The sequence below is a fragment of the Charadrius vociferus genome, unplaced genomic scaffold (genome assembly GCF_000708025.1).
Source record: "Charadrius vociferus isolate BGI_N301 unplaced genomic scaffold, ASM70802v2 scaffold505, whole genome shotgun sequence".
In the NCBI taxonomy this organism is placed as follows: domain Eukaryota; kingdom Metazoa; phylum Chordata; class Aves; order Charadriiformes; family Charadriidae; genus Charadrius; species Charadrius vociferus.
In genome coordinates this window covers 929,565-943,543 of record NW_009648645.1, presented here as the reverse complement: position 1 = coordinate 943,543, position 13,979 = coordinate 929,565, and the positions used below count along the sequence as shown (strand labels likewise).

Genomic DNA, 13,979 nt, shown 5'->3' with positions numbered 1-13,979 from the left:
CCTGAGGGTTGGAGAGCAGCGGTGTGACCTTTTGGCTCGGGGCACGCGTTTCCAAGGTGGGGTTGGAAGAAGTGTGCTGACAAAGGAGCTGCGGAGGCTCTGGTTTGTAGTAGGTTAATACCAGCATTAGCACCTAAAGCTAGATTTAGTCAGTGGTGAGACGGGTTCACGGCACGCTAATTGGGAAGTGGAGCACATCGTTTGAGGTTGGTGGCGGCAGTGTGTTTGGTAGCACTTTGGGCTTACCTGCTTGGTAAAAGGGCAGAAGTACAGTCTTTAGTATATAGACATAGGCCTACAATATAGACGACATGGTTTATTTTTTTTACAATTCTGTGTGTCATGGTTTCTTCTGACTCCCTTGACTGGTGTGTGTGGCTGTAAAACTGTATCAGAGTAAGTGTGAAGCTGTTTTGTAGTACTGAAAGAAAACTATTTATACCTGGAAGGTAGTATAAATGCATAAATAATACAGCTATTTATACGTGGAAAATGAGGTCCCATGACCGCCAGCAAGCAAGCAGATGAATTTTGCTTGTTTACTTTCTCCTGCTCTTTGTTTACTTTGATCCCAGCAATTTAGTCTAACTAGACAAAGGCAGCTGTCAGTTGCAGTTGTCATACTAGTGGGACATAGGTTTTACTACTTGAAGTGTGGGTTTTCTTAATTAAAAGTATTTCTCTATACACTGCATGAATTCGCTTTTGGCGTTTTTGACTTCTCACAAGCATCAGCAGTCAAATATCTCTTATTGTGACTCTTCCTGAATAGGAAGACACAGATCTAGAGATTACACTAAAATGTCTCCAGATGCCATGTACAGTGCTTCTACTAAACTTAAATTTTGGGAGGGGAAGTGCAGTATTCTTATGTGTCCTCAATTTGTAGCAGATTGCTTGATTACTGTGTTCCAGTTTTATTGCCCTTGAGAATCAAGGATTTGGTTGCTGTTCAGTTTTTCCTACTAACCTTGCTTTGTAGATGTTAACCGGCAGTGAAGGTGAAGTATTTTTATTGCTAACTTCTGCAGTTCATGGCAGAGAATTAGCATTGTCTGCCTTTGGGGGCTCAGAAGAAAGTTGTTAATTTTATTTCTCTTGGAAGAGTAAGACCCAGTCTAAACTTATTTCAGAAATGCTCTTTTGATTCTCAGTTGAAGGTCCAGTTGTACACATGTTTTTGCCAGTTAGTACTCAGTATCAGGTTTCATACATAACTTAAGCAGTGTTCAGGGCCTTGTTTTAGAAACTCTTTCTAAAGACAGAAATACAAACTTCAGATAGCTGTGACCAATACTTTAGAGATTTTTATTGTTCTGTTTGACAAATGTATTGGGAGAGTAGGAACTGCTAATACTGGAATTAACATTAAAGTGATGCAAGATCAACATTGCTGAAAAAGTGGGGATCTTCTGCTGGATTCGGGGAGAAAATAGGCAATGTTGTTTGTCAGAACTGTTAGTAGGTATGTGCTTGGTCTTGCTCATTCTGCATATCCTCTTAGTGTTCGAGGTTGGTAACAAAGGGCTTTTTTGGCTGTCAAATTTGTTCATAACCTTCACAACTAGCTCAGTGCCCAACAAGTACATTACTTCTCAGTATATGTATGATGACACTTCTTCTCCTAAAGGTTCATAATGATGTTACTTAGCAATACAATTGCAGTATTGAATGGTATATTAACATCCATATAACCCTCTTTAAGAATGCTGATATCATTTTTGGGGGGTAGGGTAAGCAGACATGCTTTAATTCTATAACCCTGTAATTGATTTTGGTGACATGCCAGCTCCTAATGCAGTTCTTGGTTTTATTTACAGCATCGAGATGACTCAGGAGACAAACCAGACCCCAGGGCCCATGCTGTGTAGTACAGGATGTGGATTTTATGGAAATCCTAGGACAAATGGGATGTGTTCTGTTTGCTACAAAGAGCATCTTCAGCGACAGCAGAATAGTGGTAGAATCAGCCCAATGGGTAAGGGTGTGTGGTTGTTTGTTGTTTTTTTTTTTTAACTTCCTTTAAAATAAAATATATAGAAGATGACAAGGATTCCCAGAAGATTTTTCAGGAGAACTTCTGAAAGCTGTGCACTGAAACAATGAATATTAAAAAGGCTGCTACTTTAAATCACAGTAAAGATAAAAATACATTTTTGTGTAATGTGGTCTGGTCTGCTTGGCATTCAGCCATAACTTGGTTTCCCACTTAGCCTCCTCTGTTAGCATATTCTTATACAATCTCTGTACTTGGTTAACAGTATAGCCTGTCTTTAAGTAGGAAGTAATATGCAGTAGCAGTGAAGATTGTATGCAGGCAGTCAATAGCTGTATATGAGACTATTTGACTAAGATACATTCTACAATTTGTTCATAACTAACTTGTCAAATTCTTGTTACATAGGAACAGCCAGTGGTTCAAACAGCCCTACCTCAGACTCTGCATCTGTACAGAGAGCAGACACTAGCTTAAACAACTGTGAAGGTGCTGCTGGCAGCACATCTGAAAAATCAAGGTAAGATGAAGGTATTCCTTTGAGGTTTGAATGAGCTACAAGCATGCAGCAAGTTTGAAGGCCTGCTGCAATCCTGCCCTATTGCAGTGAGTTTCTGCATAGGAAAAGGGGACAGTCGACCTGACAGTGCTTTGTGAATACGTGTAACTGAAAACTGGTTAAAATATTTGGTGTTGGACTCTTACATTCAGAATGACGTTTTTGATTTATCTGGAGAAATATTTGCTACAGGTTTGCCTTTTTTGTCAGGGAAACTAAACTAGAGTAAAAAAAAAATGTGTTTTGAAGATGATAGAAGCAGAGGTCAGGAATGTGTATCAGTAGTGATTGAACAGGTAGTTTATTGATGGGTCTGGACACTTTAAGCTTTTATTACGAATACAAAACTAACATAAATTGTGTGTTTCACTGTACTTAAACAGAAATGTGCCTGTTGCCTCTTTGCCTGTAACGCAGCAAATGACAGAAATGAGCATTTCAAGAGAGGAAAAAGTAACACCGAAAACGGAGACTGAGCCAGGTATGTTGGCGGAGTAACATTGGGTACAACTGGTGACTTGATGGAAGCTGACAGTTTGTTTACTTTCTAAGTAGGCATCTCCTGTTGTGGTGATGGTCTTGAGGAACAGTTGAGATGATTGTTAAGGGTGCTTTTTGAGTACTCTCATCAGAATCAATAAAAAGGAACCAGTGCCACAATACAGTTTTAAGATGCGTATTCAATTTTGGTAAAAAAAAAAAAAATTGACACCCATGAGGGAAAATGGCTTGTTGCATTTGGAGAATGGGGTTCTTAATAAACTCCATTCCACAGAGTGTGGGGGAAGGGAATACCTTGTTTAAAAATACTAACAAAAGCTGTTCAGGGTTCTTGAACTAACTGAGTAATCAGTAGATATAAACAAAGCATCTTCGGTGGAAGTAGGATACTTGCAGCCTTAATTGCTGGGTGTGAATCGCCAATTTAAAAGTTTTATTCTTGTACTGGGGGGTTGTAGCTGTAGTAGTAAACTATTTCTTGGAGGAATGCAGGGAGGGGCAGCTTTACCTAGAACTAGTGAGTGATTGAATGCATATCAATTTGTTCAAACGGATATCTTAATATACTTGTTCCGCACCTACGCATTTCCACACTTTCTAAATGTAATTTAACAGTTCTGAAACAGCCTTAAAATATTAAAAGCTGATGTTTAGTAGGAAGTCTGTTCACTTAAGCTGAAGATAAAATTCATTTTTTCATTTTTGAAGTCAGTGAGATCAAAATTGCAGAAGATGCTACTCAGCACTGTATAAAAGTGATTTTTATCTAGATATCTTTGCCAGCAAAGACTGCTCTAACACCTGGTATTTAATTGCTCGGTATTTGTACAGAGGATTTTGCTATTTGCAATAAGTCGTGCTAAGTCAAGATTCTATCACAGGAGCTAAAGTACAGTTATACAATATATTGGGGTTTTTATTATGTATAGACTGAGAGGAGATTTTTGCATATATTAACTTCATGTAACTGATGTCATCTGGAGAGGCTTTCTGTATGTAACTGAGAAATAATTTAGACTTTGCTACAATATTTATGAACCTATCTTGCCTTGTTATGAATTCCTGCCTGAAATGTGGCAAGCAGGAAAGATGAATACATAAAATGATAGCAGTGCTGAAGTAATAGGTGAGTTTACTCTTGTTAGAACTGCTAGTAGGAATTTGTCATTTTGCTGGGTGTAAAGGATGATCTTCAGTTACTGTTGACATAGTACCAGAAAAACAGGTAGTAGCGTGGGTCAATTGTATGATAGGTAGTGTCACACACCACTCTATTGATTAGAATAGAGGAAAAAGTCCAAAAGTAGCTCAAGATACTTACGTATTGTTGTAAATAATCTCGCAGGTTGAAACCAGTAAAAGTTGTCACAAGCTTCTGTAGAGATCACTGGAAAACTGCTAGAGAGCTTAAATGTGTTTGGATAAAACTTGTGGAACAAAACTGCCTTCCTGAGTACATACCTGTACATTTGTGAGACAGCCTCAGCTGCTTTAGTGCCCAGGTTCCCTTTTAAATACTACAGTTTGGCACAGATTGTAGACAGCATAGGAGAGTGTCCTTACATACTATTTTTAGGGTTTGTTGGACATCTGAAATACACAAAGTGTTGGCTGTATTCAGTGGTTAATTGATCTCTGTCATGGAGACAAGAGAAGCTGGCCTAGACATTTTATAAAAATCCCTGTCGTGTCTGGACTAGTTGCATTTTACCTCCTTTTCTTTTTTCCAGCAGCATCCAATATGTGTTTGTCTGTCCTCTCAAGGAGGAATGGAAACGATGGTGAGGGCTACAAAGATGATTAGGGAACTGGAGCATCTATCTTACAAGGAAAGGCTGAGGCACTTGGGTCTTTTTAGTCTGGAGAGAAGACGACTGAGGGGGGATCTTATCAATACTTACAAATACTTAAAGGGAGGGTGCCAGGCAAGTGGGAACAGTCTTTTTTCAGTGGTGCCCAGTGATAGAACAAGAGGTAATGGGCACAAACTTGAACATAGAAAGTTCCATCTAAACATGAGGAGGAACTCCTTTACTTTGAGGGTGGCACAGCTCTGGCACAGGCTGCCCAGAGAGGCTGTGGAGTCTCCCACTCTGGAGACATTCAAAACCCGCCTGGACGCCATCCTATGCAACCTGCTGTAGGTGACCCTGCTCTGGCAGGGGGGTTGGACTAGATGATCTCCAGAGGTCCCTTCCAACCCTGACCATCCTGTGATTCTGTGTAATAATTCACATCGCTTCATAACAACAAAGCCAATCCTTTCTATGAGATGTAAATCTCTAACATAATGCCATAGTCATGGAGTTGCTAATGAAAACACAGTCTGTTTGTAAGCAGAGTCTGACCCTAGCAACTGAATTTCATAGCCATCTATCAGATGGTTATGAACAAACAATACAGCCTTCAAGCAAAGTAGCTTGTTCTCCTTTTAGTGTCTTCAACAGTATGAAGTCACATTCTCTTCTGCCAGATTTTCATTAGCAAATGAAATTTTGGATGTTTCCCTTACAAGCCAGAAAGTTAAAAATAGAATTACGTCTGGTCAACTGATTCTTTTTTTTTTCTAGCTGTCTGTAGCATAAAATTATACTTGTTTGCTGTTGGAATTGAAGCAACTGTCTTGAAGGTGGTGAAGTTGAGAACAATGAAACAATGAGGCTTAACAGGCTTATTTTTCTTAGTATTTTTTTTTATGTTTGGGTTGGTTTTTTTTCCTTCACACAGGTTGAGGTTCCAACCTGTATTCTCATTCAGAACAAATCAAGTAACCAACGTAGCTGATTGCAATTCACATGTCTAATGTGCTATGTTTTCTTGTAACTTGTAATTTCTTAGTTCAGCTTACTTATTTGTTGCAATTTATAATTGGACAGTGACATACATTCAGTGCAGTTGTGTCTGTACTGCTCATAAATCAGAGAAATCTGAAGGCCTTTATGTCCAAACTCAAATTCATAAGTGGGCACTACTTACAAAATACTTTTTATAGGATTTTGATAAGCTTTTGTTTTTCTTTTTAATGATTGAATTCTACTGCAGTCTTGTCCAAAATTATTATATGACTGAAGTCATATACCCAAAGCATTCTAGAATTATGATTCATAGTTGCTTGTTTTGCTGTGCTGACTTGCAGGAATTAAATGCGAAACCTAGCAAACTCCTTTCCTTTCCTTGTGTTACGCTATCAGAGCGATCTATCTACCAAGCTGGTAAGGCATAGTGGAGCCCTTCTGTAAGAAAGGTGGGGTTTTTTTTTAGCAGGTATTCAAATGGAAATAAAAGATCTTTACAAGAAAGAGAATTGCATTACATAGTAACCACTAAAAACAAACTGTTTTGAAAACAAGTATGTTTAAACAATAATATTGTTTCAAGTTACAGCATATTTTTAGTATTTTGTTGCGCTTTTATAGGTCATTACCTTACTGAATGATGAGCCTCCAGTCAGGTCTGTCAGTGTTTCAGCCATAGTTAGTATCAGCATGTGTATCAGAGGCTTGGTGGGTTTTGGGGTTTTTGGTTTGTTTGTTTGTTTGTTTTGTTTTGTTTTTAATCCCAGTAATATATGTGTTTTAAGGATAGTGTGATTAGCTATCATTTTGTGCAGCCACAGCTGTAAAGCAGCACAGTTTATAAAGAAAGTTAGCCAGAAATTGAACTGATTATGGTCTTGTGTAAATTACATATTAAAAAAAAATACCCAAATACAGTTAACTTCATGTATAATTCCATCCATGTTGTAGCTTGCCCTTTCTGTTCTTGAATTAAGCAGCTTCAGAAGACAGCAGGCAATGGTGGTTGGCTTACTTGTGTCTTGGCTTTTTACCAAGCCAGTATGGTTAAAAGTTATTTTACAGCTGTCCTGTGTTCAGGTTGTAATGCTGTTACGGGATATCCTCACTTATATTGTAGATAGAACCAGTGAGTTTTATCTGTGATGTGTACAGTGTGTTGCAGGTAATATTATGAGAAAGATGCTGAGTAGACGGGTAGCTTGTGAGGCATGGTAAGCTCAAGACGGTAACTTCATGGTATTCCTTAGACCTTGTAATGAGTGCCTTGTTAATTCTGATTTGTTTTTGCACACGGCTATAGTATTTTAACCATGTTGCTATCTGTAGACAGTTCCTTTGTGGCTGTTGGTAAAATTGTCTGATGTAACAACTCTGACTTGTGTTGAAAATAATTCGCTTGTCTTCATGTTTCCCATGTCTGCTGTGGCTTCAGTAGGTAGGTGCCCCTAATTGAAACAATTCTGAAATGGGACTAGTAATGTCTTCTAAACCCTGAAGCTGTCTGCCTTAGAAAATAAGACTGGGGACGCAGCTGTTGTTGAGAGATATGAGTTGTTTAGCTTTACTAAGTTTTAATTGGAACAAATTACTTAGGGTTATAGTATGGTGTGATTTATGCTGTTTGCTTAGTATTACTTAACACGAGTAGCTAGATTTACTGAAGCCTTTAGGCCACAATAGACTTAATTTTCTTAGTAATTTTCCTAGCAGCTGGTACAGTGCTCTGTTTAGTTTTTTAGTGTGAGGAAAATATCCACAACGTGCTGATGTTTTGGTAGTGATTTCCCCAAGTCTGGGACTTTTCAGTTCGCCACGTTCTGCCAGCGAGCACACAAGAAGTGTAAGGCAGAAGATAAGGAGACTACAACCTCAGCAGAGACTGCAAATCAACAAGATAAGAGCAGTCAACAGCCTGCTAGCCTGGACACAGGAAAAATCCAATAAGGTGTTAGAAGACCCCAGACCAAAAATCACTATTGGGCTAAAAGGCACATGACCAGCACGTGACGGGCGGCTGTATAGATCGCAAGGGTCTAATTGCCCAGGGATTCCTTTGTTTGAGGCCCCTCTGTATTCGGAGGCACGCAGCCCAGGCTGACCTTGCTGTTGTACTTTTAAATTAAATTACTTATTTTTACAAAATCTGATGCCTGAGACTCTGCTGTGGGGAAAACCTTGGGTCAACACTGAAGAACAAGGGATTACACCTGTGTGTGCGTGTGGGTGAGGAGTCGGAAGAAGCACCCGCCGGCTCAGCAGGGTTGCCTGCTGTGAAGGGACCCTGGTCCGAGCGGTGAAAGATTTCAGTGGTGTGTGTGCGACTCTTTGAATGGTGTGTGAATGCTCGGGCAGGCAGTGGCTTCTCCTTTAACAGTGTTGGTCCTGTGCTTGTTGGTGATGGGATGCTACTATTATTTTATTTTAACAGCCGTATACCACAGACATCAAGTCTTCATGGTGACCAAATTAAATCGTGTTTCTGTGTGATACTGAAACTGAGATATCTTTACATTGTACTCATATAACAGTAAACATATTCAATACACCTTTTAGAGTTGGGCATGTGAGAGATGAGGTGCATGCTGCAGAACATTTCTATTCTTTTTCTTTCGTGTGAAATTAAACATTGTGGCCTTTCATCATGGGCACCTGGGTTGGCATAGCAATTGTAGTTCCTGAAGAATAAAGCATGCGTGCTCTGGAAGCTTGATAAAACCATAACAAGCACTGTCCATCTTTTCAGACTAAAACTTTATATACAAGTCCGTTGTGTTAATATGCAATGCAATGTAAGGATTGACCAATCTCTAGTACAATCCTTCTGCTCCAGTACTGCCGAACTGGAGTCTTATATCTTTCTGATGACTTTTGACTTTACCGTTGTTCTCTCTTGTTTCAATTTTTCCAGTGCTTCCGGAGTTGAGGGTTAGCATCATCAAGTCAGAGAATGCTTTAATCAGGGTGGGGTTTTTTTATGCTTTCAAGGCTTTGCTCCACTGGTATGCTTACCAGTTACTAGTACTGTGAAAGTCATGCAGTTTAGGCTGTTGGGATCTCGTTTTGGTTGATCTTTGTGTAGTCAGAGAAGCTTCTAAAATCTTCTTGGTGTTACTTTTGTAGCCCTTTCTGGTCACTTTTGATATGGAGATGTTTGAAAAGTAACATTGCTTTATTTTCATCAGGTTTTGTTCAACTGAAAGATTGGATTTGTTCCTTTCCAGTGTCAAATCTCAGTGGGAAAATACCTATAGTAGGCACGCTGTTCTGCAGCAGCCATACTGGTTTATATAAGGAAAACTGGCAGTTTTGAAAATCCTGTTCTTAGAGTGGTTTTTAATTTGAGTGGCAGTCCCACATAGTCACTGTGGCGTAATACTTCAGGGTCTGAGAAAAGCTTTATTCTCTAGTTTGTAGGACCTTTTCTGCGTATAAGTTGAGTAGCTGTCATGCTATGGCATGTGGCTAGCTCCTCATCAGTGGCCTTGTTGTTCCGACATGCCTTTTGTAAAGATGCGTCTTATCCTCAGACTACGCGTGAAGGAAGTTTTCCCAAATTCATGATGCAATGTCTGTACTTGTGTGGGTTTTTTCAGGCACCTCTCCAGTAATAGGATTATGTCAGTCTTTATTATCCTAGCAGATCAGTGATAGTCTTCCTTGTGTATGATGGTAATGTATCTTACTTACAGTGCCTACAGATAATAATTTCAGACCAAAATAATTGTTAATAAAGTCTTGCCCAATTCTGAAAGAAAATCTGTTGCTCCTAAGTTTTTTGGCCTTGTAATAGAAGAACTGGTCTGTTAAAATTCAAGTGAAGTAAACCTCATCTGGTAACCTCTTGAGCCAAAAGTTGGGAAGGGAAGCGACCAAGGTGATGCCAACAGAAAGCCTGTTAAAGTGATAAAAGCTGGTTTAGTGGTGAGGGATTTGCTTCATCTGAGCATTTGTCACAGAGAAAGCCGGTCTACAGGTACCAGTAACCACTATTTTCCAACTTTCAGCATTTGTTCAGTTACTCATTCCATGGGAATCATACAGCAATCATTTAGAGCACTTTGGCTGATGATTAACACAGTGATTTCTGGCATAAAATGAATTTAATATATTCTACTTGTCTGGTTGGATTTGGCTTCTGTGCTAAAGGAAGCCTTTTGTGACAAGCAATTGTCAGGATAGTATCTGATTAATTTATATTTGCTCCTGATGTCATGGCAGAACAACTATAATTTATAGTATTTTTCATCTGAGCCACAAGTAGATGAAAAAGGACTTTTGTTCTGAGCTTGGAGTAACGGCCAGGATAGGCAGCTTTGCCTCTGTCCTAGCCATTGCTCTGAATGACATGTATGAAGGTTTAACATGATAAAAACTCATCATCAGACTTAACTCTGCTGGCGTAAGAGAATGGGAGAATCCTTTATTCATGGAGAGTAAAAAATTTAACATTTTAATTTGGATTTAGGGGCCTATGTCCTGTCTTGTCTTGGGACCTTTTAGTTCCCATTACTGAACATTGTGTACTGCTTTTCTGTCTTGGAACATGTTTTGGTTGTGGGGGAAGGATCCTGTTCAGCAGCCCTTTCAGGAAATGTGCTTCTGCAGTTTCTTAGGATCACTTTCATCACTTTCCAGTTCCTGAGCTGCCAGTTGTCACAGTTTCTTTATGCAAAGGAGGAAGTATACTTGTAGTAGTTGGTAACACTTTCCCTTAGCTGCATTTGTTCTCAGTGTCTTTATTTTGTGATAGATTGATCCGCCAGGCTATCTCTTTGCCTTGGTGATTCCTGGGAAGTTCCTGTTTCCATTTTTGCTTCCTGGGACCGTGCGTGCTCCCAGGGCTCATATTTATAAGTTGGTTCTGATGCAGATGAAGCTTCCCCCTGGCTAGCTGTACACCAAGTTGCAAAGTGTGTGAGCATTTCTGTTTCATTTTTCTCATCTGCCATGCCATATGATTAGCATTTAATGTTTAAACAAATTAGCAATATAACACATTTAAAAGGAGTTTGACCATACTTTTAGGGAGTTGTTTGGTCATTGTTTTTTTAAGGCATAGCTGATGGCTGTAATGCAAGGTGCATAGTATCCAACAAGTTTACAGTGTTTGTGATAATACTGGTTTTTAACATGTTTTTGTATCACAGGCTCTCAGATTAACTGATATTGAACACTGCTTTCCTTAGGATTTAAAGATAAGTTCAGAAGGTAGTATCTGTTCATCTAGAAAATGTTAATCATCAAGGCAAAGAAATTATTTTCTAAAAAAAAAAAAAAAACAACACCAAAAAACAAAAGCAGCAGCAGAAATTACTCCCCAAAAGTACCAATAGCAGTAGCGACTGTAGTGCTAGTGCTGTAATATTTATTTTTATCCTTCAGACTGGGCAAAATATCACTGAACTTTGCAAATACTTTAGAAAAAGATCTATGTAAGGGGATGGAAAGTAAAGGTAGTAAATGGCCTTCGTTGTCCATTAGGACTATGTATAAGTAAGGTCTAAGAAAATTCTAGGAACCATTGCTTTACTGCATGAATTTTTTTGGTAATGAGAACTGAAGGCTCCTCGTTACCTCTGAGAGCATGTAACTTTTAAATCTTGTTTAGATTAGGAAACCCTGACTGGGGCTGTGTTGTTGTACAGTGAATTGTGAGGCTTTCTAGGTGTTAGTGGTAATAGTGAGGTGGTTTTTAGAATACCTATAAACATGGTAATACAAACGTAGTTTCAAAAAACAAGTATGAAGAGTAAAGAGAAAAACCGTCAACATAACTGTTTCTTCATGTCTGGAGAAAATGCACTTTTCACAGGATACAATACTTAGTGATCCAAAAGAATCTAAACTAACAAATACTATTTGTGTGTATAAAGTTCATTACAAGTAAGTTCTTAAAGCTTATATAGTCTGGTTATTCTGGAATGCATTTTGTAGTTAGCTCTATTTTACAACAATAGATGTTATCATACCCTGGGAGTGCTCAGGAAGACTGTACCAGGAGCAGGTGTTAAAGTTGTGTGCAAACATGCATCTCAGCTTTCCTTGGTTACAGTTTAGAAATCAAGAGGATATTTTAAAAAAACACTGAAGTTTGTTTGACTGATTGAAAAAATACTTTTTTAAACAAAATGAGAGATTCACGAAAGTTCACAAAAGGACAAAATTTTTATCCTTCAGAGAACTTAAATGTGACTGAAGTTTGTCTGAAAGTGTTCATGACAGAGGCAGTTGAAAAATTACTCATTTTGACTATATCTGCTTGAACACCGAAGCTGAATACAGTAAAAAAATACAGATACTCAATGTAAATCTGCACTTTGGTAATTAAATTACGGAAAGTGTCAAAAATGTGAGGGCTCTTTAAAACTGTGTGTGTTTTGTAGCTGTGTTCTAGATCTGTCACAGAATCGGTGCCTTGCTAGCTGCTGTCTTGGTGAACTGTTTTAGGCACCTGACTTCACAAGTGTAGTGGCAGAAGAGTAACCTAGTACTATGATAGTAACATGTTACTGAACTTCATTTGTTTCTAAAATATGTTCCTATTAGTTGTATTCTCTACAGGTATCCTCTCCGTTCTGCAACTTTAGCCATGACAGTATTTTTATTATCTTAGATTAAATGTTACTTGATCATATGTTGTTTTTTTTTAAATATTAAATGTGTACATGGAACTTCTGGAGTGCTTTCCAAGCCCTTCATACTTGTATACACCTGTATAGGTGTGACAAATAAGTGCCTTGTATTTTCTAGCTGGTGGAATGTGGGGAAAATCTGATTGCCTTGTGTAAAGCCAGAAAGGAATAATAAAAGTACCTAAAAATCCCTATTCCTGATTTACATTTTCGTAGAATAGTCGATGTAGTACTTCAGACAAGAAATATCAAGATCTTAATAGGGGGAAATAATCCTTAAGGAGTACATGCATGCTACTGAAGAGCTAGTGAAGTCAAGAAAAGGAAATTTAACCTTTATTTCGTTTGCTTGCTTTAACAGTTGTTACTCAACCAAGCCCATCAGTTTCTCAGCCTAGTACTTCGCAGAATGAAGAGAGAGCCCCTGAACTGCCCAAACCAAAGAAGAACAGATGTTTCATGTGCAGAAAGAAAGTTGGCCTTACAGGTATGAGAACACTTTGTCAAATTTTGAACAGATCTGTATGAGTAGTTGCCTCTTGCTAAGTTAAACTTGATGAAATGTCTGTACCATTAAACTTACTTGCTTCTTCAGAATCCAGAAAACTTAGTACAGCTGTTCATTTTTCTTACTGTATGTCAGAGTAGGCAAGCGTACCCCCTTTGTAGTGACTAAGCCCTTAATTTTCAACTTAATTAAATATGAAGCTTCCTAGTAATGTTGCTTCTTTTTCTATGTACAGGATTTGACTGCCGATGTGGAAACTTATTTTGTGGACTTCACCGTTACTCTGACAAGCATAACTGCCCGTATGATTACAAAGCAGAAGCTGCAGCAAAAATCAGGAAAGAGAATCCAGTAGTGGTGGCTGAAAAAATCCAGAGAATATAAATAACCCTGCTTGTGAACAGACTGACTGACTTTTGGTTTTTAATATATCCTAGGAAAACACGAAAGAGCAGGTGCACGGCCATTTTCCTTTGTTCTCCGAAGTTTTACTTTTAGTCTTGTCTGTCTTAATGGTATTTCAGAATGTTTGGGTGTTTGTTACAGGCAGAATTGGATAGATACAGCCCTTGAAAATATGTATGCCCTCCCCAGAATATAATTGGATGATCAGAAACCTGCATAAGAATACACGTGCACAGAGGACGGACTCTCTAGTTCACATGTGCCAAACGGATGTATGCTATCTGCATGTTTGCAGCAGATTTGCCTTTTGAGATGTGTTTGAGGTATATAATCTTTGGCTAGTGTTATGTGCCTGTTTTGGAGAAGGATACATCAAAAAGGATGGCAGTCTACTTCTGTCATTTAAAATCTCATTCTGATTTTAGTTTTCACACTCCATTGTTTTCCAGCAGAATGTAAGCTATGTAGAGGGGTCCACTGTCTCAGTAAGATGAATGTTGGTGCCATATTTAAGTAAGTCACTTACCAGTTGCACTGAGAAAAATGAAGAAAAATCAGATATGTATAAGAAAACTATGTG

At 38.6% G+C, this 13,979-nt stretch overlaps 1 protein-coding gene across 1 annotated transcript; it reads left to right on the top strand.

Annotated features, from left to right (window-relative positions):
• Window positions 1–1,822: 1,822 nt before the first annotated feature.
• On the top strand, window positions 1,823–13,765 carry ZFAND5 (zinc finger, AN1-type domain 5). Its single transcript, XM_009886402.1, has 5 exons — window positions 1,823–1,978; window positions 2,405–2,516; window positions 2,939–3,036; window positions 12,848–12,973; window positions 13,230–13,765. Exons 1-5 carry the CDS (start codon window positions 1,828–1,830, stop codon window positions 13,376–13,378), a joined length of 636 nt encoding a protein of 211 aa, XP_009884704.1. The 5' UTR covers window positions 1,823–1,827; the 3' UTR covers window positions 13,379–13,765.
• Window positions 13,766–13,979: the final 214 nt, after the last annotated feature.

Coding starts and splice junctions, on each gene's coding strand:
- ZFAND5 (XM_009886402.1), top strand. CDS start 1,828: ATGACTCAGGAGACAAACCAGACCCCAGGGCCCATGCTGTGTAGTACA. Junction 2,517..2,938: donor AGCACATCTGAAAAATCAAG/GTAAGATGAAGG, acceptor GTACTTAAACAG/AAATGTGCCTGTTGCCTCTT. Junction 12,974..13,229: donor AAAGAAAGTTGGCCTTACAG/GTATGAGAACAC, acceptor TTCTATGTACAG/GATTTGACTGCCGATGTGGA.